Raw genomic sequence first — 23,517 nt, 5'->3', positions numbered from 1 at the left:
TGGGTGCTGCAGCACCCCCAACTTTTTGGATTGGGGTGCTGGAATATACTTCAGCACCCCCTACTCCCGGGCAAAAATGTGTTCCAGCCAGCAGTGTTCAACGACGACGAAATTGCGCCGCTACGCTATACATCATGCTTGCTCTACAAATATCTCCTTCGTTTTGTTCGTTTCTAGTTTTGCCGCGGCTAAGCGCGGCGCTTCGAACGTCGTGCACAAACACTGTAAAATATCAAGAGGAGGTATTTTCTAAATCTTCAGGCAGTGCAGAATCGATATTTCTCTCAAGGTATCTAAAATCATGACATGTCTATCATATTTCCGCCATTATGTAAATTTGACCCAAATGCCATAACCTTGGGCATGACAATGGTGGCAAAGTTGATAATGCTTGCCAGGATTTTTTTTTCATTCGATCTTTCAATAGGGGCAAATGAATACCTTTCCCCTGATGGTTTTTTTTTTCATTTAAAAGTTTCATTGACGTTGCTAGCATTCTGTGCTCAACACTAACAAATAGCAAGGTTCACACACAAGTCATCCCCAACCTAGGAGTGGGACGGGCTTTCAATGAAACTAGTCATGCATCACGCCAATTCCAGTGTAGTTTCGTTTTAATAAAAAAGCTATTCATGTATTACCCTCTGCAAGTTTTTCCTCATAAAAACTCAGTAGACCGATAAATCCTTGCCTATAGCCCCAAACTTGCCATCTACCGATCATAAACATAAAGATGCATTTTGTCTTTCAGTCTTTTATATTTGCCATTCCCTGTAACAAACAAATAACACTGCAAATATATCGAGAGCTACATCGTTTGGTCAGTTAGAACTATGTGAATATATTTATGAACAGAAATTCATCCGCTTCCAGTGGTTCAAGTTTTAACTTGAACCAAAAAACATCCTTTCGGGTTTTATAAGTTTCAGTATACTTCAGTATATTTCATCACAGTGCATCCAGAATTCAACATTTTCAGGGGCCTTAAAGCGGGCCCCTGGCCCGGTGGCCCCACGCCGTAAGGGCTCAGAAAATAAAACAAAACATACACGTAGGAATTTAATAAATGTAAGAAAGCAGCCTTGCAACAGTAATAATTACATGCGATGTCATGCATAACGATACAATTCTTTTCTAGAATTAAATGGAACCAAATATGGACATAAACATACAGGGTTCTCCACTTTTAAGTACAGTTAAACATTTTAAGAGCAACAGTATATTCTAAACAAAATAATGAAATAAATTGTCTTTATAATCTCAAAACACTTTTGCTAAAAAAAGTCAAATGACCGTGGATTCTAGATTTACTCGGGTTTGCTTGAATACATTTCTTATAAACGCGACGGTCGTTTTAGATTTGTTTGTATATGAGAACTAGTCATTCAAGTTAATTTAAAAATAAAAAATGTTTCCTAAAGACATTTCAGTCACCTATTTCAGTTTCTTTCTTTTTTACCCAGTGACCGCCACACAGTTATTTCATAAATTGTCATCTTTGTTGGAGTGCTCCGAGCGCTCCGAGTTCCAGAAGTGCCGGTCAATTTTTGGCATGATATATTTTCTCTTTCACGCCATGCGATTTTTTTCAGTTTCCATAAATTGAGATGTAAGTAACAATTTTACAAAGGACTTTTCCAAGGGTGATTTTCTTAAGAAATCAATGCAAGCCTGGGCCTACCAAGAACAATTTTAAAAACTTCGACTTTTACACGCTAATATCCTAATCGAGGGCCCGTCCGGAAGCGCGCCACCATGGGTCACCTTTCAGGCTCTGCTGATAACTGATTGAGGGCTTAGACCAAGTAATTTTGAAAGAAGTATAAGGTGGAAACAATATAGGTGAAGTAATTCAACTTCATCGAAACGGAATTACTTAAAATGAAGTCGATTTTTTTTCTCTCGCCATGTTTCATAGGTAATGCAAGGAAACTCACAGTGGTTTGGAAGTGTATTTTTAAGGTGCCGCACTCCGTTATCACCAGCGGACAGCCATGTTTCAATTTAACACAGCATGAATATAGTGCCGTAAGATGCATGCACTTACAGTTTAGTCCCTGTGGCGCGACTTCACTGAAAAATTACAAATTTTAACCCAAATGGGTTAAAATTTTAACCCAAGCTTAGGGTGAAAACTGCAACTACCCAAAATTGGGTTGTGCCTATACCCAATTGTTTAGGTTAGAATTTCCGGCTAATACAAGACCAGATTTGGTTATACCTACCGAATTGAGTTATATTTACCCCAAAGCTTGGGTTACGAAATTGTTTTGGGTTGTGTTTACTTAGAACTTGAGGTTATAATTTAAAAGCGTTTTTTTTTTCGCTTTTAGAGGGCGAGTAAATTATCTTGGGCTATGAAGCTATGCTTGGGTTGTTTTTACTTATAACTTTGGGTCAATTTAACCTTAAGCTTGGGCTATATGCCTGGGTTGTATTTACTTATAACTTGGGGGTCAATTTAACAATAACATCGATTATAAGGGGAGTACACCCATGGTGGTAATGGTGGAAAGTCAGCCCAGTAATCATTAAAAAAAAACGTGGCAACTCGGCCTTGGTAAATTCAAAATTCGGTTTTCTTTCCTCTTCAAATTCTAAGGGCGGGGAGAAGGCGCCGGTTGCCACTTTAATTCCCCCGATATAAAGTACAGGTTTTTCCCGGCCAATTTCCTGAATTGTTCATTTACTTCTGAAAATCGGTCATTCGTTTTCGTCTGAATTTGAGAATCGCTCTGAACACGCGTTTCATTTTCGCTACCAGTACCAGAGCATTCGACTCCATTTCAGTTCAATCATTTAAGTGATTGAGCAGCACCTTTCGTTTATTTACATTCAGATTCGTTTACAATACTTCTTTTTTGCTTTTAGAGGGCGATTTCAAAGTTCACCATTCTATTTCACTTTTAGTTTAATGCCATCGGCACCAGATACAATTAGGGGTTTCTTTTTCATCAACCGTCAATCAAATTAATTGTACCTGAAATCAATTTATAAAAGGTATGCTTGCGTAAATGATTGCGCAGATAACGTAATTGGCCGTCTGTTTCTCAAAACCGAATGCACGGACAGTGAAAACGATTGAACTTTCGTTGAATTGAAATGGGATTAAAGACATGCATTCAAATTCAGACGAAAACGAGTGAACGATTTTCAGAAATGAACATTTCATGAAATTGGCCGGCAAAACCTATATAGTAATGGATTGATCCAGTAAGCTCCGCCCAGTGCGCATGTGGGCAAATTAACACATGCTCCTCTCCAATGCCACGCTGCATTTTCCTGCCGCGCGCATCATACGCGCGTGCACGCATGTCGGACTTTAGTGCACGCACGTCGGACATAAATCACGGCTGTGATTGGTCAGAACACCATGGGGCGGTGCTAACTGGATCGGTCCATTAACCACACACGATAAACAGTTAATACGTGCTTAAGGGCGCGTCTTATTCCATTGGCTTGAAGACAACAACTGCATCCCAGTCGTTGATCATGACCACCTTGTTCCCACGCTTGTCTGAGAACTCAGCAAGTCGCTGCATCACCTCCGCTTGCAACTCAGCAGATGCCGTTTCCTTGAACTTTATGATGTGGGTGAGTACGTCCAGCGCTTGGGCGCCCTCTTCTGACGATGGATCGAAGCACTTGGTGACGTCGATGCGCGAGGGTTGGGCGTACTCTGCGTAGGGGATGCCTCGTCTGTCCAAAGAGTCCCGGATGTTGGCCGTGGCGATGTGTTTGAACAGGTCGTCTTGCAAACTGGGTAGGCCTACCCTGAAGCGATGCGTCTGGCTTTTCTCTGAGGGTAAAAAAGGTTTGTTAATTTTTTTCTGCCGAATTTAAAAATGTTCACATCGGATTCAAAAGACAAGTAGGTCGCTACAGTTATGGATCACATTCTACCTTCCAAAACCTCGACAAAACAATACCTGATGAACTTAAAGTCACAAGCAAAACTCCGCCGGGTTCCACGAGGTTGTAAAGATACATCAGGGAGCGATCGGGATCTTCCACGTAGTACAAAGACTGCACCGCGTGGACGAAATGAAACTTGGTCAAATCTCCCGCCTTCTCGTACTGGTCAATCGTCTGCTGCCGCCAGTCGCAATTCACACCGTGTAGCTCGTGAGCCTTGCTTTGTACAAGTGCCTTGTACATTGCTATATGGCCCTCTGCTGGCTCAACTACACGGTTGTTGATGAGTGGGAAGCGCTGCAAAAGTTTGGTTAGCATTATCACGTCCGTCTCACCTAAAAAACAAAATTTGTAAAGACTCGATCAACTGTAATTAAATCACTAACGACGTTTTCAAAAAAAAAATATGCAGACGAACTTTTCTTCCCCCCCCCAGGCCGCAAATATAGAAATATAATACAATGTATGCCGAAAAGTGGCACGCGCCCGCTAGCGCCCGCTAACCCCCCCCCCCCGACCCCCTTTAACGGCAACCGTCCCGTCCTCGCCCCCTTCCCCATCCCGAGCGCGTAATCTTTATTCCTAGGAGGGTTAATAGGGGCAATGACATGAATAATTCATGTTTATCCATGAGAACGGACAATAACATCAACAGCATTGTTGTTAGTTACTCAACTAGTTACAATAAATTAAAGCATTTTAAAGAACGGTTGTCGTCGAGCTATACCACACAGTAGCTCGACCCTGGATAGTAAACTTTCTTCTTGTATCCTGATTCGATATCGCAATTGGCCAGTAATGGATTTTATCGTGTACTTGGTGTTGTTATTCACAGCGTGCAGTACGTGTTTTCACGATCATTCGTCCACGCCTTCTCAAAAACATTCCTTTCCTTTTCCAATGTGTTCATATTAATATGAAATGTGATACTGCATGTTGTCTCGATAAGATCGTAACAGTTTAATTAAATAAATCGCGTTTTCGTAACTCACGCTGTGCTCGCGCTGCAACGAATTGACGCTGTTTTTACCCCAGACACCGCATACAAAAACGAACGATAATGTAACGCACATGCAGGCTAGACTATTCCTCATTTGCATACGTGTTCAAAAATCTTGCACATGCAAATGATACAATACCAGGGTGAGAGAGCAGGTAGTGATGGGCGCGTACTGCTCGACACCCTGGGGTCGAGGTTGACCCTGCATCGTTTCACAATTGTTCCATGCAAATCAAGCTTATCATGCTCAGTTACTACTGTTTTGAACCCTGGCAAGAATTTCAACCCGGGTTGAAAATCTCAATTCTGGTCTGGAGCAGGGTTGAGTTCAACCCGGGGTGAAATCAATCTCGGGGTTGACGCAGGATTTACGCAGGGTTGAAATTCTTTAAGTGTGAAACGATGCATGTTTTCAACTCTGCATGAACCCTGCGTCAACCCCGAAATTATTTTGTCTAGCGTGAAAAGGGCTTTTGTGGTGTAAAATACACTATGCGTGTCTTCATAATCATAACACTTCAGGACAGTACCTGATCCGCTTCCAATGCCCAGCACTCTGAACTCCTCTTTTTCGCCAAGCGTGACCCTGATTTGGGGGACGATTTTCTCGCCAAACACACGATCAGCCCAAGACGCATGCACATCGAACTTGTTGTAGATGTCAGCGTAGTACGAGTGGAAGGTCTTCACGTAGTAGTCTGGGTCGTGGAAGAGAGACCTCATTTTCGACGCCATGGTGAATTGTGTTCAGTATTACGATAGGACGATAACCAGGGTGACCGTAAGGTAATGGCAAAATTCTGCTAGATACTCTTCAAAAATCTGCTTGAATTAACAAAAATCTGCTAAATCACCTATTATTACACGAAATACATTATAAACACTTATACTCACATGCAAATGTTATAAAATTCCTGAAACAAAACAAAAATCATAAAATTTCCTTAAAAAAAAAAAAATGCAATGGTCTAAAGTACTTAACTGTGTACTAATACACCTCAGGGAACCTCAAATTGAAGCTTTTTCAAAACAACTCAGCCATATTTCTCAAATTTACCATATTTTACTGTCAATTAACCAACTTTACAGAATTCTGCTAGAAATCTGCTAAAAAATTCTTTCTGCTAAATTTTCTGTCCAACTCGTTTAAGCGCTACAGCATTGGGTTAAAACATTTTCGTAAAGGGGTGGTTTGGAAGAGACAAATACATTTTCCTCCAGGTTTGTATTGAAATAAAAGTTCAAATATATCAAATGACAAGGATCTATATGTCAGTTATATAAAACAAATATTGAGTGGCTTTAAATTGTGAAATGGGAGGAATATTATCGCTCGGTAAAATCTGGACTTTTCCATTTCACTCGGCTTCGCCTCGTGAAATGGAAAAGTCCAGATTTTACCTTGCGATAATATTCCTCCCATTCCACGCTGAGCCACTCAATATTTGTATAATTTGATGTCATGGTTATACAAATAACGAATGTTTGTGAGTGCGACGGTAAGAATAATTTCATGAGGTGACAGATTGAATGTTCTATTCCACGAGGCGAAGCCGAGTGGAATAGAACATTCAATCTGTCACCGAATGAAATTATTCTTTCCATCGCACGAACGTAAAACATTCGTTATTTGTTTTATACAACACCAGAATAAATTCTCGTCATTTGATTGGTAAATTATAAACTACAATTTATTATGATTTTAAAGATGTTGAACTACTCCTTCACGAAAATGTTTGAACCCAACTCTGTAGTGCTGGCTCTTTGGAACAATACGCGCTACACTGAACGCGCACACCAGCATGCATTTTGCACGCAAATACCGCGTCATGGAACAAGCGCAAAGTGAAACGGTATAACGCATGGGTATAACGCATGGTCGCACCGTGCATTATACCGAATAATAATATGTCACGTGATCTACAATTCACCAATCAGATGACGGGGATTTATTCAGGTGTTGTATAATAAGGGAATAAATGTGTGCTCCGGAGGTTTTTATCACTCGTTTAATACCGCTTAGAGTCTGGGTGCTGATAATTACCCGAGCCGGAGGCGAGGGTAATTATCAGCACCCAGACTCTAAGCGGTATTAAACAGAGTGATAAATACCGACCGAGCACATATTTATTCCCATTCATAAATACCTTATCCGTAAAAAAATATCAAATAATTCGTTCAAAAAATCCCGATTTTGTTCAACAAGTTCACTTCATGCTTTTTGAAACATCCCTCTAGCAAAATAATGGAGTGTTCAGCTGGCGAGTAAGATGTAAACAACCCTTTTATGGAGGTTGACGCGCGCGTAGCATGTTCTGCGCGATGTCACGCAGAACGCACCTGGGGCGTTGCGTTTTGAATTTAGAACTATAAAATCCTGACTCGCTTGTAGTGTTGCGCATGCCTACGTGAGGATTGTGAACGTTCAACCAATGAAGCGGTAAGAGGCACTGGATTTTTAGGAGTCCACATTTTATTGTGACACTGGAAAAGTGTTTAAGACCAGCTAGCCATGTCTTTATCATCCGTTTAAGACCGGCCACGTGACGGGCTCTCGACCAATAGGAATAGCTAAACTGTCTGAGGTATTTATGAATACCGTATAACAAACTGCAAGTGCACCGAACCAGCAACTTCAAACTATCAGGCAGAATTATTATTATGCCCACGCCTTTTGCCAGCGGTATATGGTTGATTGTTCCCGTCACAATACCCCATGCACAAAACACCGAAGTTCACGCACTTGCATGATCATAGCCTTGGTCAATACTCTCGTCGTTATTCGTCCCGTACGCGGTCAATCGTCGGCATATATCCTCACGCGCTATGCACATGCATGTAAAAATACAGCGCGAACAGCGACCTCACGCGGCCACTATTTTTATATGCAAATCAGTTGCGGACGATCGAGAGCCTTGGTTCAATCGTTCATGTGAGGTTTTGGGGGTGGTGCCTTAGTTGACCTTAAATGTCGTTTTCTTATTGGTCGATTGTTGCGTGGAAACTTGCATAGTTAAACGTGGCACCGTACATAATCCATACACGTACACGTTGTGTGTCTCTGCACACGGCACCAATGCACAAAAACTGTGGTTCCTGTCACGTCCGCAAAAGGCGAATAGCTGCAAATACATGTAATTGATGACGTCCGGATTTACCAAGGTGTGATTGGACACTCAACATATTAACCCCGCCTACACTTATCTGTATTCGCATACGAGGTCGTGCGCTAGAAATCCAGCGCAAAATAAAGAAAAACATAAGCTTCTGCCAACGATTGAACCAAGGCTCGAGATCGTCCCCAACTGATTTGCATAAAAAATTAGTGGCCGCATGAGGTCACTGTTTGCGCTGTATTTTTACATGCATGTGCATAGCGCGTGAGGATATATGCCGACGATTGACCGCGTACGGCGGGACGAATAACGACGAGAGCATTGACCAAGGCTAGCATGATCATGGGCGTCGCGAGGGGGGGGGGGGGGGGCAAGGGGGCACTTGGAAAACGAAAAAAAGAAAAAACAAAGGAAAAAGGGGGGGGGGAGGGAAAGGAAAAAGAGGTGCGAAGCCACATTGCTGTTAATTTGATGGGGGGGGGGGTAGGGCAAATGGTCCCCTGCTCACGCTCGGAAAAATGATAAATTGAGAATATAATGAATTTTTGGGGAAAATTTGCTTTGCCCCTCCCGGAAAAAATCCTGGCAACGCCCATGTGTGCATGATGATCTCTCAATGTTGCATTCAGGCGACACGAATGGGTTTGCCTAGCCTATGCGCGCACTGAGACTATTCACAAAGTTCATGGACGCGACAAACGGTGTCATTATATTGTACCAGACAGTTGTATAGCCTTTTGTTGCCATGTTAATCTGTTGTAGGCCGCCGGCGGACGCGGAGGGCCTCCAGCGGATCTGCCCCCTGACCTGTTTCTTTTGTGCTGGGCGCGCACCGGAAGTTGGGTTCTATTTCGGGATGCTTGTGGTTTGGCGGGCGTGGGAGGGGATTTGGCAAAGTGCCTGGGCGGCCTGTGGATTGTTATACATTGTTATACATTGCTATCTGTCAGAGTTGTAGTGCCTTGATGCTGGGCCTTGGCCTTAAGTGCGTCAATATAGAAGTAAATCATTATTTTGTTTTAGTTAAACCATATTCATGAAGACCTGAACTTATACTTAATAGATACAATGCAGTCATAAAACATTGTATGTGAGCATTTTTATTGCAATTTAATACAAGTTGTTCTTCTTAATAAGCGATTCGTGATGATGTGACTATAATTAGTTCTATATTAGTGGTCATTTTATAAAACAGGGCCTTGGCCTTGGCCTTGAGGGTTAAGCCTTGGCCTTGGCCTCGAGGCTTGAGGATTAATGCCCTGGCCTTGGCCTTGAGGGTCAAAGCCTTGGCCTTGGCCTTGAGGGTCAAAGCCTTTGCTCCAACACTGCAAAAGTATCTGTAGTGTGTTTTGAAAGAGCACTAGTGTAACCTTGTAGTTGTTGTTTTGACAGTTGCGCGGAATTGTTATCGGCTGAGTTTTGTTGATAAAATAAAAAGTGTTCTTGTTGGAAGTCCTGTGCCCGCTCCCCTTTTCCGTTGTTACCGGTCTTGAGGGACAAGAACCCCTGGTCCACGCTACAATATAATGAGGGAAAATGCTACTCAAGTTGTATTCTATATTCTATGTCATTCTGCTGATGAGTGCGTAGGCCTATACGGTACAGTCTGTCCAGAAGAAAAATATGCCAACGTTTCGGATTAACTCATATCCTGAATTTATTGCATAATAAAAAATTATTATAGCTCTGCAGAGATGTATGGGGCGCTGTGGGTTTGTGATAGATGACGATTTCATTGGATATGTACATATATATATTTTTTTTAACAGAAAAACGAGAACACTCTACTTTACATATTAAAGCTTAATGAAACTCAGTTGAACCTTATTTTATGGTAAACGATATGCCGTTGTTTTTTAAAACTATAAGGGTATGTGAAATTATATACCTCTAAGACTTGAGCCGCTCGACGATCGCAGGCCGCACCATACCATTTTTAAGTGGCCTGTTTAGTTCGGGAGGGATGATTTAAATGCTGTGCTACTCCAAACATCATCGCCCCCTACTTCTAAAATTAGAAGGCACCCGTAATTCTAGAAGTCCCCTCCCCCCCGCCCGCGATTATTTTCCCCCAAAGTTATCCGTTTCCCATCTTCTGATTGGTCCATTACATGCATATCTAATACATTGTACCCAGTACACAAACACAAGATAGGTTTTTACGTCTTGTGAGAAATGTTCCTTCCTCGCTTTAGTTATTTAAAAGGTAAAATGAGAAGAAGTGAAACGCTCACTGAGCTGAAATTCGAACTTGGACCAGCTGATTAGAAGTCATGACTACTTTACGTTATTCTGGACATCATGAATAATAATAATAATAATAACAAAGGACATTTATATTGCGCAAAACCTATATGGATATACTCTTCTGCGCATTACAAAAAACAAACAGAAATGCAGAAAAATACAAAATACTAGAAATACTTAATTGTGAAATAAATGTGTTTTTAACCTGGACTTAAATACATTAAGTGAAGAAGATTGTCTGATACAAGGAGGGAGATTGTTCCATAGTGTAGGAGCAGCGTGCACAAATGCCCGATCACCGAGGGTAGCCTTTGATGTTCTTGAAGGATAAGCCAACAATGTGTGGTCTTGCGAACTCCTGAGATAATAGGTTGTTTGAGAGAGTGATTTCATGGTTATGAGCTCCTGAATGTACACCCTGGTATTGGCATGTGCAAGATTTTTGAACACGTATGCAAATTAATGAGGAATAGTCTGGCGCCTGCCTGTGCATTACATTTGCGTTTTTGTATGTGGTGTCTGGGGTTAAAACACAATCATGAATGAATATGCATACGGCCCGGACGCAGCTCGCAGAGAGAGAGCGTTGTATCTTCATTCGACGGATGAGGGCGCTATATGCACCGGGCAAATTTCCGGGATTTCCCCGCGATTTACCCCGTGGGGCGGCCGTCACGTGCAGTTTCATCATTCTGTTGTGTTGTTGAGTAATGACATCATTTTGGAAATTTTCCATCAAGAATATGGGCAGGAAGACAATAATCCGGAAGAACAATGCTTCATTTTCTTCAGGGTTTTGAACCCGCGATGCATGATGCCATTGATGGCAAACAAGAGCAGTCATGGCAGTTGTGGCACTTTGAATTGAAGACAAGGTAGGCCATGGAGGAAGGAATTCGTCATTTACGTTGAGTGACAATCAGTTTTTATTGACAAGTCATTGAATTGGAAGTACATGTATTGAAGTACAAACACGACAAAAGCAACCTCGTCCCCAGGGTGTCGAGCAGTACGCGCCCACCACTACCTGCTCTCTCACCCTGGTATTGGCATGTGCAAGATTTTTGAACACGTATGCGAATAGCCCGACTGTGTCTGGCCGTACAGTACTATCGCAAGCTCTGTAGTACGTAGCCCCATAAATGTGGCCTATTTACTGGACTGCCTCCGTAAACATAGGCCACACATCCACATGTACAAAAATCGTGTCGACGGAGCCAAATTTTGATTTTCACATTTAGGCTTAGTTTGTAGGTTTTTTTTGCTTTAGAAGCATACTCACCCTCTTTACAGGCTAATCAGAAAGTGCTGCCTTTTTCAGATGTATATTTTTCGTGAAATTTCCAGATTCATTTTTACACGTTTGCGTAGGCCTATCAAAATTTCAACATTTTCATTGCAACTTGCGATAGTACTGTACGGCCAGACGCAGTCGGGCTAGTATGCGAATTAATGAGGAATAGTCTGGCATCTGGCATGTCTGGCGCCTGCTTGTGCATTACATTTGCGTTTGTTTTTGTATGCGGTGTCTGGGGTTAAAACACAATCAGTTCGTCTCTGCGCGAGCATGGCGTGAGTTACGAAAACACGATTTATTTCAAATAAACTGTTACGATTTTAAGAGACAACAGTACAGTATCACATTTCATATTAATATAAGGCCTAACAAATTGGAAAGAAAATGAATATTTTCGAGAAGGCGTGGACGAATGATCGTGAAAACACGTACTGCACGTTGTGAATAACAACACCAAGTACACAATATATATTTATTTCTAGCCAATTGCGGTATCAAATCAGGATACAGGAAGAAAGTTTGGTAATCCTTACTTTTAGGACCCCTTTCCTATATAAGGTTAAAAGACTCACCAAAACAGCTGACTAAATGACACTCAAAAGTGACATTCTGATATTTATTGACACATTTGAACATTTGGCAATGACACCTCTTGAATATCAGCAGGTTTGATTTTGTAGAAAGAGGGCAGGGTTTTGATTTATGAGGGGTTAAAGACGACGATGACAAACAGAAAATAAATTTAAAAAGCAAGATGGCGAACTGCAAAAAAAGGTAGGAAAGTCACATTTTCTTTGAAAGTGCTTTCAAAATTATAACTAACATGAGTTTGTCTGAAGAAAAAAGACTTCTTTAGGCCAAAAAAAAAAAGTCTCCGGTTTCTGGTATGCGCGCGCGTCGCCGTAGCCATGCGCGTCGGCAAAATGAAAAAGTTTTTTTTTCAATACAAGATGATGTTTCAAAACCGCCAAACTCACTGGTTTGACTGGAATTCTGCTGCTGCACAATTTTAACGTGTTTTTAGATGGGGTTATGATCGAGAATAAGATTTATGTGGCCTCTCTGGACTCCCATATATTTGCACTAAGTTTAGTCGGGCACCATTTGCAGTCATCAGCCGACATTTGAAGCCAAAAAAAAAAAAAAAAAGGTAAAAAAAAAAAAAAAAGCCGCGTCGCCGCACCACTTTTGGGGCAAGCTCCGTACCAGAAACCGGAGACTTTTTTTTTTTGGCCTTAGCCTGTAAAAGTCACTTTGGTACTGGACAGTCATCTGCAAATGTCAGTTTTGAACAGAACTCGTACAAAATTGAGGTGTCCTAAAAGTAAGGATTACCGAAAGTTTCCTATCCAGGGCTTACTATTGGAAACGAGGTTGGAAATAAAGTAAGCACTGGGGACGAGGTTGCGACAAAAGTGTCTATCATTATTTGTGCGTCTAGCCCAGGTCTGTCCTCATCAGATGTGACATCAGATGGAAGGAGTCAATTAGGAGCTTGGAATACCCAGCTCTGTCCATCTATCCATCCGTCCCAAATGCTATTGTCCAGTTGCGTATCTCTGCCAATTGAACAGTTTATTTGCTTTCTTTGTTTTACTAATTGGAACCGGAAATCAACTTGATAAATGATTACAATTTTTATTTGCCATCGATCAGTAAAGAGGAAGTGATACAACACTCTATCGGAGCACATATCATGTTATAATCGACAAAGTAAACATAACACGTCACCCTCTATTGTGTGTTTACAGTATTAACCCAACCTGCCTGGATTGGTTTAGGCCAAAGTGCCGACCTCAAACTGTTTTTTTTTGGCCACATCTAGCCAAAAATTCAAATATAACATCTTCCTGTATTTCTTTTTTTTAAATTGTAAACAGTACTAAAACGGAATTGTAACAAGCATGCATTGGCAGGGATAAGCAGAGAATTCTTGAGCAGCATCTTCAACCCTGACAACTAGCCTTGAGATGGGATCTGATGAGGCATTATCGTCGGGGGATGAGCCACAGACTTCCTCTGCAAGCAGCACAGGTGCCATTGCAAGTAAGTCTGCATTGCATTAACATGGCTACGGCTAGCAGTACACATGTATCTATGGGAAGTGGACTTAGCCACGTCCATCTATAGTGTTATTCGCTGAACAAATTAGAAGCCATTTTTTGAGGTGGTGCCAAGTCCACGCACATGCCACAGCCACACGTGTTCTTAACCAGTTCGCGTCGGAGGAGGTGATAACGAGCACTTGCTATTTTTATACACAAACATGGCTGACGGGTTAAGACGTCAAGAATGCCTTGACTAATTCCCTCGGCGTGACGTCTAAACACACTAATCCCTCGTGCCTTTTGTACACACGCACAAAGTCTGTGAAGTCTGTGGAGGCAGACCGTGTGTTGATCTTGAATTGGCCGTTGTGCACCGCCTACTGTTGTTCAATTTACACTTCAGTCAGTTCAGTGCACGCCCTGGAGTATTGAAACATAGGAGTCGGCAAGAAATACCGTACAAATGCTGTTGAAATGACTCTTGCAAACAGTATTTGAGGCGTTTGGCAGTATCTCAGAAGTTGGCTGGAAAAGTTTGCCTTTTGTGAAAATCGAAATTTTCGGCAAAAATAATCCCGGCGCGAAGTGGTTCAAGACCATGTGCGTGTGCATTGTGGTAACTTTGTGCATATTAGCTGAGCGTGACTCGCGCGTGCCACTGCTGAAAATGGCTGTCGTCGAATTAGTCTATGGACGCAAATTTTGTTATCGCCGGCCATAATGTGGACACAGCCTCATCAGCTTAGCCTGAAGTGTGGGAACCAGCCACAAGGACAGCATGCATGACATTTTGGCTGGTGCCCTGTTTTTATTAAGCAAATATTTTTGTGTCCTTAGCAAAAAAATTCTGTGCTTGGTAGCTCTGTGTAATTGGCCTCTGATGTGTGAAACAAACATCTGTGGACAGAACTGATTTCTTAATTTTACAGGAAAGAGGAAAAGAAGAAGAAGAAGAAAGAAAGCTGTCGAGAAATCTCAAGAGAAACTTCAACTGGACCCTGATGACAAACTTCAAGAGGACCCTGAGAATGCCGGCAGTCTTGAACCTCGCAGTACCTGTGCTGACAATGCTGGAAATTGTGGAAGACCTCAAGGCGATAATTCTGGTAAAGTTTGGAATTCCACAGATTTCCTAATAAAAATCCACGAGACATTATGAATTTACAAAAAAAAAAAAAATTATAATTTCCCACTGCTTAAAGAAACCAAAATTATTTAAAACATTTTCTTTTGATGTAATTTTTAAATAAGAAATTGATGGATTTGGGGGTTTGTATTTGATAGCAAATATTGTTGCATCGACCTGTTTAAAGTTCTGTGGTCACTGATGCTGGAAAAAAAACAAGAAAAAAAATGCTGTTCTTGTAGTCTAGTTTCCTGACCCTACTTAAGATTAAATGGAGCAATTTATAGACCTTTGGGCATTGTCAGGTCAGGGAACCAGACTAGCTGGCTCACACCTGTTCATGGATGTGTATTGCAAACAACATGTGGACGAACTAAATAAGTAAAGTGGGGGCAGTATTTGAAAAATTCAGTTTTTTGTCACAATGATGGTCAGCTGACCATCGTTGGAAATTGATACAAAAATGCCACTTTTCTTAAAAATGACAGCATACCAGGTGCCATGATTTCAAGGGATGCTTGTGACTATTATTCACTTACGGTCAAGTAAGGTATTTCATAATGATGTGGGATTTTTGGTTGATGTTTGCAAATGTTGTATATTAGTACCTTTAACACTAGTTTCATACTTTTCCTATTGTTTAAGTCGTGGTGGAATTATAATTTTGAATTTTGAATTTTTTTTGTGTGGATAGTTGAAGATGTCTTGCCACCAGAATTCGGCACTAAGCATGCATCTTCTGTATCTGCTCAACACGCGTCTCAGCCACCTTCCGTAGACATCAGTGGAAGCCATCAGCCGATATTCTTGGGACCAGCTACCGGCAACGTTTTCATCAATGTTTTGCCTGGCAATACGGGTAAGCGTGCCATTCTCTTCAACCCGTGGCATAACTGAGGGGAGGGGGAATGGCGACAAACTCCCCAGCAGGCCTATTCCCTCCCCCAGGACTGTTCCCTCCCCTGTGACTGTTGCCCCCCCCCCCCCAAGTTTCCTTCCCAATACAAACTGCCAGTTTTGCAAAAAGGCAACATTTTCCAGCCAACTTCTGATATACAGCCAAACGCCACAAATACTGATGCGCAAGAGTCATTTCAACAGTATTTGAAGTGGAGTACTGTGGCCTCGTGGTTAAGGGCACTGATTCGTGGTCTGTGGGTAAAGCTGCAGGTTGTGGGTTCGAGTCCTGGCGGGGTCATGGTGCGTGTGCCCTTGGGCAAGGCACTTTGTCACTCATTGCTTCTCTCCACCAAGGAGTAAATGGGTACCTGTGAGGGCAGAGGTGGTTATTGTGATTGAATTAGCTTCCTTGCGCCTAACAGGCTGCATCGAGCTGTATACTCCCCAGGGAGCTGAGATGGTATTTGGAATGTTTCATGTGCCCAATGAGTAGGGGTAATAATGATGTAGCGCCTTGAGCACCAGTCCTGGTGGATACGTGCGTTTTATAAATATCCACTATTATCATTATTATTTGTAAGATACTTTATGTCGAAACCTAATGTTTTTCAGTACTCTTGGGTGTGCGCTGGAGCGTAAATTGTAGAACAACGGCTAATTCAAGATCAACACATGGTCCGCCTCCACAGACTTTACAGACTTTGTGTGTGTACAAAACTAAGACACGAGGGATTAGTGTGTTTAGACATCACCCGGAGGCGAGTCGAGTCAATCTTGACGTTTTAACCCGTCAGCCGTGCCTGTGCATAAACACAGCAAGTGAGTGTAATCACGTCCTCCGACGTGATTCGTGGACTGGCTAATCAAGCTTGATATTTCCCCGTTTCTTCCAGAGAATATTGCTCCGTTGTTGCAAAATCCTGTACCACAGCAATCGGCTCCACATTGTCTCCAACCCACATCTGTGTCCATCAGCGGTGATAACAATCCTACATTTGTTGGAGAGACTACCGGAAACACCTTCACTTTCAGTCAATGTGGAACAACGTACAGGTCAACAGGTACAAATCGTTCAATCACAGTCTTGATTATTAATTCTATCTATCTTTATTTATTCCCCCATTAATATGAAAGTGAAAATCATCAGTGTTTTCATCAGTGAAATCATCGGCAATTTATTCGTGAATATAGGGATGAAATGTTTGGAAGCATTTTCTTTTATGCAGCTTTGTATTTTCAGGTGCAAATTCAACTTTAATTTGAAGACTTCACAGTATGTATTCTTATATCATGTTTGAATAAATGAAATTCTTTTTTTTTTTATCATAACAGCTGACACACGGTTGAACACCGGCGATCAGAATGCATGCAGCATCCAACATGAAGACAGCACTAGTCATGTTACCAGTCCAGCCAAAGTCGCTGCCGATACTTGCGAAGCGGCCTTAAAGACTCGGTACATGACCACGGGTAGCTACGTGCAAATGATCCCGTGGGTCGATGACGACACAAAACATATTATGGACATATATACCCAGTTACACTTAGTAAGTGATGATGATCAAGAAAGGCACAAGGTGTTGTACGAGGATTTTTTCCTCATCAAAACCAGAGACGGTCATGTAATCAAACGCATAATCTGTAATGGGTTTCCAGGTCTAGGCAAGTCGACCCTCATAGACAAAATTGCCTATGATTGGGCTCTTCGCTCGGTCGAGGTCCTCAGAAAGTACAAACTAGTTTTTGTACTGAAGATGCATGCGCTGGAGCAAAGTTCAGAGCTCATCGATGCGGTCTTCGATCAGTTGATTGATCAGAAGACTGTGAGGAAGGAGGATTTGAACACGTACATCGTTAACAACCCTCACAAGGTACTCATCCTTCTGGATGGGTTTGACGAGTTCATGACTACCAACCTCCGCCCGAATGCATTTGGTTCCCTCCTGAATATGCTAAATCGAAAGGAGTGCACAGAATGCTGTGTAGTTGTGACAACCAGACCCTCGCATTTTGCAAGGCTAGCCAGCAGAGCCCTGATTCAGAAGCCTTACACTCACGTGCATGTCTTAGGGTTCAGTGCAGAGGATGTCAAGACATACGTAAGTAGATTCTTCTCCAAAGAGCCCCGAAAGTCCCAGGGGCTTTTTGAGAGGATTCAGTCTTCAAATGTCTTGTCTGATCTAGCAAAAAGCCCGATGCTCCTCCTCTTGATGTGTCTGCTGTGGCGAGAAGATTCCACTCTGCCAGACACAATGTTTCGCCTGTACAGTGAGGCAATCTGTTACACCTTCAAAAGGAAAGGTGTCTCTGAAGAAGAGGTATCCAACGTTATGATTGGGATTGGAAAGGTTGCTTTGCGTGGTCTTATCTCTCCTGTCCAGATGCTTTCATTTCAAGAGAGAGAATTTGACGATAAGGATGTACTTGACATGGCGATCAAGGTAGGTCTTCTAACAAGCCAAAGGGTGTTGAAAGGACTTAAAACTCACAACAGCATACAATTTGCCCACAAGACGTATCAAGAGTTCTGTGCAGCACAGTACCTTCAACACCTAGTGGCATCCGGAACCGATGAGTTTCAGAAGGTCTTGGACCAGATGGCCAATCCGTTGACCTATGAGTATCTTCTGCGCTTCAGTTGCGGCGACAGTGAAGTATGTACTCACATGATATTGCAGATGCTGCAGAAAAACCAACTGGATGATAGAGTGTTGAAGCTATCGCTGAATTGCTACTTTGAAAGCCAGTCAGATCATCTGCCCAGTGCGGACTTCATCAACTTAGTCGTGTCCGGTTCATTGTGCTTGAAGAACTTCAACAGTGATGACCTCAGCTCTTTCATGTGGTTCCTCAAACGTATCACTGATCCCAAATTGGGTGGGCGAAGCGTTGTTCTTGCTCAAGTGCAAGGAATGGAGATGCTATCGTGCAATCTGCAGAGCTGTAGTAAAGATCTAGGACACTTCATAAGCAGGATGACTAATCTTTCCTCTTTTCATCTGAAGTGGTCTTGGTTGAGTGATAGCAACCTGAAGCACATTGCCTCAGCTTTGGGCAACTTGGCAAACCTGAGACAACTTGGCATGGCTTTCAATAAAGGCTTGCAAGGCTCTGTTCTGTCAGGGGTGCCTGGTTTGCACAAGATGCAACAAAGCGAGCTAGACTCGAGTTGCAGCACACTTACAGGTAAGGGCATTGATCTGATGGGAATGCAAGCAAGTAATATCTTCACCTTGGTTGATCTTGATCTGTCAGGTAGTACCTTGTCTGGATCAGGGGAATCACTGAAGTTGTTGCAACCTATGAAGCATCTCCAGAAACTGAGTCTAGATGTCTGCAACTTGAGCAACCAGGATTTTGTCCATGTTGCGTCACTTGTTGGGCAGATGGGAAATCTTGACCGATGTTGTGTTGACGGAACCTTTCGGGTAAGGCCGAGTGGTAGGGGTATAAGGCTGACCATGAAGTGTCACTCATTCAGTGGTCGGGACATGGCAGATATCTTAAAGGAGATGGCTAACAGGACTGACTTGGTTGAAGTGATTCTTGATCGCATCGATGGAGTCAGTGGTTCAGCAGCTACGTGGGCTCCTCATCTGAAGCAGCTGAGGCATCTGGAGCGGTTGCTGTTACAAGACTGCTCTCTGCAGAGTGCGGATTTGGAGCCCATTGTGGCATCACTGAGCGAAGTGGCAACTTTGGTGGAATTGAACCTGTCCTCAAACAAATCCTTGAGAGGGTCAGGTGCGTCATGGTCGCACTTGCAAAGTCTGACACAGCTCCGAAAGCTGAAGCTAGATTTTTGCAGCTTCTGTTCGGAAGATCTAATACACCTCGCTGCTGTTGTAGGTAGCATCGGAAGTCTCATGTACTGTTGTATCGACAACACATTTTGGGTCAACCAAACAAGTGCTGGTATTAAGGTGGTAATGATGTCTTGCCCGTTAGATGCTGCAGAGGTGATTGAAGTTTTCAAGGCATTGAGTATCAGGATTGACTTGGTTCAGTTAGTCGTTGGGGACATACATGGATTGAGCGGCTCTTCGGCTTCATGGGCCCCTCACATCCAACAACTAAGACACCTCAAGAAACTGGAATTAAAGAACTGCTCTTTGCAGAGCACAGACGTTGAGGAAATTGTAGAATCTGTCCGTCAAATGCCCACTCTAGTTGAACTTGACTTGTCTAAAAACGAATCCCTGCGCAACTCGGGTGCATTGTGGGACCAGATACAGTGCATGACCAACTTGAAGAAGCTGAGACTAGTGGCTTGCAATCTCAGCATGGAAGATATGAAGTATCTTGCTGCATCAGTGGGTAGCATGAAGAATCTTGTGCATTGTAGCATTGATGATACCTTCCGGGTTACACCAACCGTTAACGGCGTGAAGCTTGACCTAGGACATTTTCCGTTTACCGGGACAGACCTTGCAGACATCATCGGAGGAGTGAGCAACAGAGCAGACTTGGTAGAGTTGATTCTCAGCAGTGTTGATGGACTGGATGGTTCGACATATCTGTGGTGTCCTCATCTGATAAAGCTGAAGCATCTCACAAGACTGGAATTGCACCGTTGCTCCTTGAGAAGCAAAGACCTCGCACCCATTGCCGCCTCACTGAGTAACATGCCGGCTTTAACAGAATTGAATCTCTCCAAGAACGAATCTCTGCGTGACTCGGGAGCTTCGTGGGCTCATCTCCAGAGTCTCAAACAACTGGAGAAGCTGAAAGTCAACTCTTGCAACTTGAACGTACAGGATTTGAAATGGCTGGCCAAAGTGGCCGGCTGCATGGACAACCTAGAGTACTGTACCTGTGCCTCTGGCCATGCCACCTTTCAGATTAATCCCACTCAGACTGGCGTGCGGATTACTGTGAGTTCCTGCCCATTTGATGGGCAAGACATGGCAGACATCTTGGAGGCAGTGTGTTGCAGAGGGGATGTAGTTGGCTTGTCAGTCTGTCACATGTCAGAGCTGGGTGGATCAGCTGCTTTGTGGTCCCCTTCTCTGAGACACCTCAAGAGCCTAAAGCAGCTCAAGTTGAGTTACTGCTCCTTGCAGAGTGAGGACAATGAGCACCTTGCTGCATCGGTAAGTGAATTACCGAACCTGGCAAAACTTGATCTCTGCGGGAACAGTTAATGTTCCAGGTCTAAGGCTCAGCTGAATTGTGGGCTCCTTGGCTGCAGAAAGTGAAACGTCTTGGACGTCTAGAAGTGCAATAGTGTACATAACAAGTGAAGATTTGAAGCACACCCAACCTTGCTTTGAATCCATTCCTGTTGAAATTGGACTTTGATCATCTGTCCTGCAACATGTCAGGCTAGTGAAGTTGGTTGAGTGTTTCTTTCCTTACCTACTACATGTATCTCTGTTGCAGAGGTGTGTATCTTAGGGGTGGATCCAGCTTTGGCTCAGGGGGGGGGTTTGCTTTTAAGGAGGGGGGGCTAGTAGTTATATGCCACTTTCTTTCTGCGTGGTTTTCGTTTTGTTGTGAAAGGGGATTTAAGATCTATGACAAATAGATCCTAGTTAGTTATTCTTGTGGGTTATCCTCAGGGAATTTTTTTCAGGGTTTTTCTTCTATCTGAAAGCTACTTTATTTTTTAATATATTTTAAAATATATTATTTTATATAAGATATATTTTATCTCTTCATTTTCCAAAGTCCCATGAGTTTCAAATTTGAAGGTTCCCGGTTCTATTAAAAGTACCAAAGAGAATTAAAGAAACCAATAAGAGAAATCGTAGTTGCCAAAATCAAAGGCTGATTTGGTTTTTTAATATTTTCTGTAAAAAATGTGCTGATCTTGTATCTTTCTCAGGAATTCCAAAGTATTTTTAAGGAACTTAACAAATCATAGGTGTTATATTTGTTCTATCCTGTTAATCTATTCAAGTCTAAAACCAGGCTGTTGGCGGTGTTGTTAAGGTAAAAACAACACAATATGACCACAATTTTTATTGTGTAAATTTCAAAATTTGTAAAATATTAATGATTTTTATGCCCCGCGGCGAAGCCGAAGGGGCATACTGTTTCCGCCTTGTCCTTCCGTGGGTGGGTGGGTGGGTGGGTGGGTGGGTGGGTGGGTGGGTGGGTGGGTGGGTGGGTGGGTGGGTGGGTGGGTGGGTGGGTGTGTGTGTGGGTGTGTGTGTCCGGACAAATCTTGTCAGCGCGATAACTTGAGAAATACTTAACATATGAACTTCAAATTTGGTTGGTGGATTGTTCTTGGTAATCCTAAGAAGCCTTTCGCATTTGGGGCCAAAAGGCCAAAGGTCAAGTTCACAGTGGCTAAAACAATAGAAATCTTGTCAGCGCGATAACTTGAGAAATACTTTACATGTGAACTTCAAATTTGGTTTGTGGATTGTTTTTGGCAATCCTAAGAAGCCTATTGCATTTGGGGCCAAAAGGCCTAAGGTCAAGTTCACAGTGGCTAAAACAATAGAAATCTTGTCAGCGCAATAACTTGAGAAATACTTTACATGTGAACTTCAAATTTGGTTTGTGGATTGTTTTTGGCAATCCTAAGAAGCCTATTGCATTTGGGGCCAAAAGGCCAAAGGTCAAGTTCACAGTGGCTAAAACAATAGAAATCTTGTCAGCGCAATAACTTGAGAAATACTTTACATGTGAACTTCAAATTTGGTTTGTGGATTGTTCTTGGCAATCCTAAGAAGCCTATTGCATTTGGGGTCAAAAGGTCAAGTGTCAAGTTCACAGTGGCTAAAACAATAGAAATCTTGTATTTATTCTGAGATTATAGGGATTAGGGATTAATTCATATAAAACCTACAGAAGACACTAATGCTGTCAATGAATGTTCCATGTGACCAAGGTACATGTAAGTTGATGTTAAAAGAGTGGTGTTATGTCATGGGAACAGTCACGGTTGCGGGGCATTTGTGTTTGTAAACACACCTGACTTGTTTACTTTTATATTGTAATTAGATTTTTATATATATGTACGTTTCACTAACTCTAATTTTTTCAGTAGTTCTATTTTGTAGTCATCAACTTAAGGCCTAGCAATGCAATTATGTTCCAAATATATACATGTATAGCTTATAATAATGTACTTTAATTCATGTTTGTTTGGAGCTTGTTTCAATGTGATTATGTAGAAAATGTTAAGATGAAGAACGCCATGGTCCAGTGGTTACGGTGTTTCACTCATGTACGAAGGTGCATGGGTTCGAACTTGGCCAGGAACATGGCGTTTGTGCCCTTGGGCAAGACACTTAACTGCAATTGCCCCTCTCCACCCAGTAGTATAAATGGGTACCTGTGAGGGTCGAGGACCGATTGAGCGCTGATATCGGCTGCCGCGTGGTCCCATGGCCTGATGAACGGGGTAATAATTGTAAAGCGCTTTGAGATGGTTGATACGATGGAAAGCGCTATTATAAGCACAATTATTATAATTATTATCTTTTGTAATTATTGCAATAGAAAATGACGATAACATCGATTACCAATTAATCTTATTATGAAAAAAATCATTTGGAACATTGTTAAAACAAGCATGTTCGGCCACCATTTACTGGCATTAATACAGGTTGGATACAGGGGAATTGTGAGGTGTAGCAGGCTTGTACTCATTCATTGGTGTGTGATCGATTGCAAACAAAATGCAGTCTAACTAAATATGGTAAATTGGGGGCATTATTTGAAAAAATTAAAAGCCAGTGTTTTTTTTCGACAAGCGTTAAAAATTAATGCAAAAATACTACTTTTCTTGAAAATTACAGCACGTGCACCAGGTGCTATGATTTTGCAGGATGCTTTAGACTATCATAACAGTCCAGTGTTATATTTCATAATAATTTGTTAGTTTTGTTTTTTGATGTTTGCAAATGTTG

General features: G+C 42.3%; 2 protein-coding genes across 3 annotated transcripts; one reads left to right on the top strand and one right to left on the bottom strand.

Moving 5' to 3' along the window:
• Positions 1-3,363: 3,363 nt before the first annotated feature.
• LOC119745367 (histamine N-methyltransferase-like) lies at positions 3,364-5,711 on the bottom strand. Its single transcript, XM_038221677.1, has 3 exons — positions 5,446-5,711; positions 3,930-4,250; positions 3,364-3,799 (listed from the first exon to the last, which is right to left on the bottom strand). Exons 1-3 carry the CDS (start codon positions 5,648-5,650, stop codon positions 3,447-3,449), a joined length of 879 nt encoding a protein of 292 aa, XP_038077605.1. The 5' UTR covers positions 5,651-5,711; the 3' UTR covers positions 3,364-3,446.
• Positions 5,712-10,893: 5,182 nt separating this feature from the next.
• On the top strand, positions 10,894-21,062 carry LOC119745363. Of its 2 annotated transcripts, XM_038221671.1 has the most exons (6): positions 10,895-11,153; positions 13,456-13,621; positions 14,553-14,729; positions 15,444-15,608; positions 16,543-16,710; positions 16,982-21,062. In XM_038221671.1, the coding sequence occupies exons 2-6, from the start codon at positions 13,546-13,548 to the stop codon at positions 20,791-20,793; spliced, it is 4,398 nt and encodes a 1,465-aa protein (XP_038077599.1). In that variant the 5' UTR covers positions 10,895-11,153; positions 13,456-13,545; the 3' UTR covers positions 20,794-21,062. The 2 variants fall into 2 exon arrangements, with proteins under 2 accessions (XP_038077600.1, XP_038077599.1); XM_038221672.1 differs by lacking the exon at positions 16,543-16,710 and having other exon boundaries at positions 10,894-11,153.
• The last annotated feature ends 2,455 nt before the right edge of the window (positions 21,063-23,517 follow it).

The sequence above is a fragment of the Patiria miniata genome, unplaced genomic scaffold, assembly GCF_015706575.1.
Source record: "Patiria miniata isolate m_02_andy unplaced genomic scaffold, ASM1570657v1 HiC_scaffold_7, whole genome shotgun sequence".
NCBI lineage: Eukaryota > Metazoa > Echinodermata > Asteroidea > Valvatida > Asterinidae > Patiria > Patiria miniata.
Note: the sequence above shows the minus strand (reverse complement) of the source record. Positions and strands in the feature narration are given on the sequence as shown.

Bases quoted from the DNA above. Each gene is read 5' to 3' on its own strand.
- LOC119745363 (XM_038221671.1), top strand. From the start codon at position 13,546: ATGGGATCTGATGAGGCATTATCGTCGGGGGATGAGCCACAGACTTCC. The intron at 13,622-14,552 runs GTAAGTCTGCAT...TTAATTTTACAG, and splicing joins CAGCACAGGTGCCATTGCAA to GAAAGAGGAAAAGAAGAAGA. The intron at 14,730-15,443 runs GTAAAGTTTGGA...TTGTGTGGATAG, and splicing joins ACCTCAAGGCGATAATTCTG to TTGAAGATGTCTTGCCACCA.
- LOC119745367 (XM_038221677.1), bottom strand. From the start codon at position 5,650: ATGGCGTCGAAAATGAGGTCTCTCTTCCACGACCCAGACTACTACGTG. The intron at 4,251-5,445 runs GTACTGTCCTGA...TTTGTTTTTTAG, and splicing joins GGGCATTGGAAGCGGATCAG to GTGAGACGGACGTGATAATG. The intron at 3,800-3,929 runs GTATTGTTTTGT...TTTTACCCTCAG, and splicing joins TGTGACTTTAAGTTCATCAG to AGAAAAGCCAGACGCATCGC.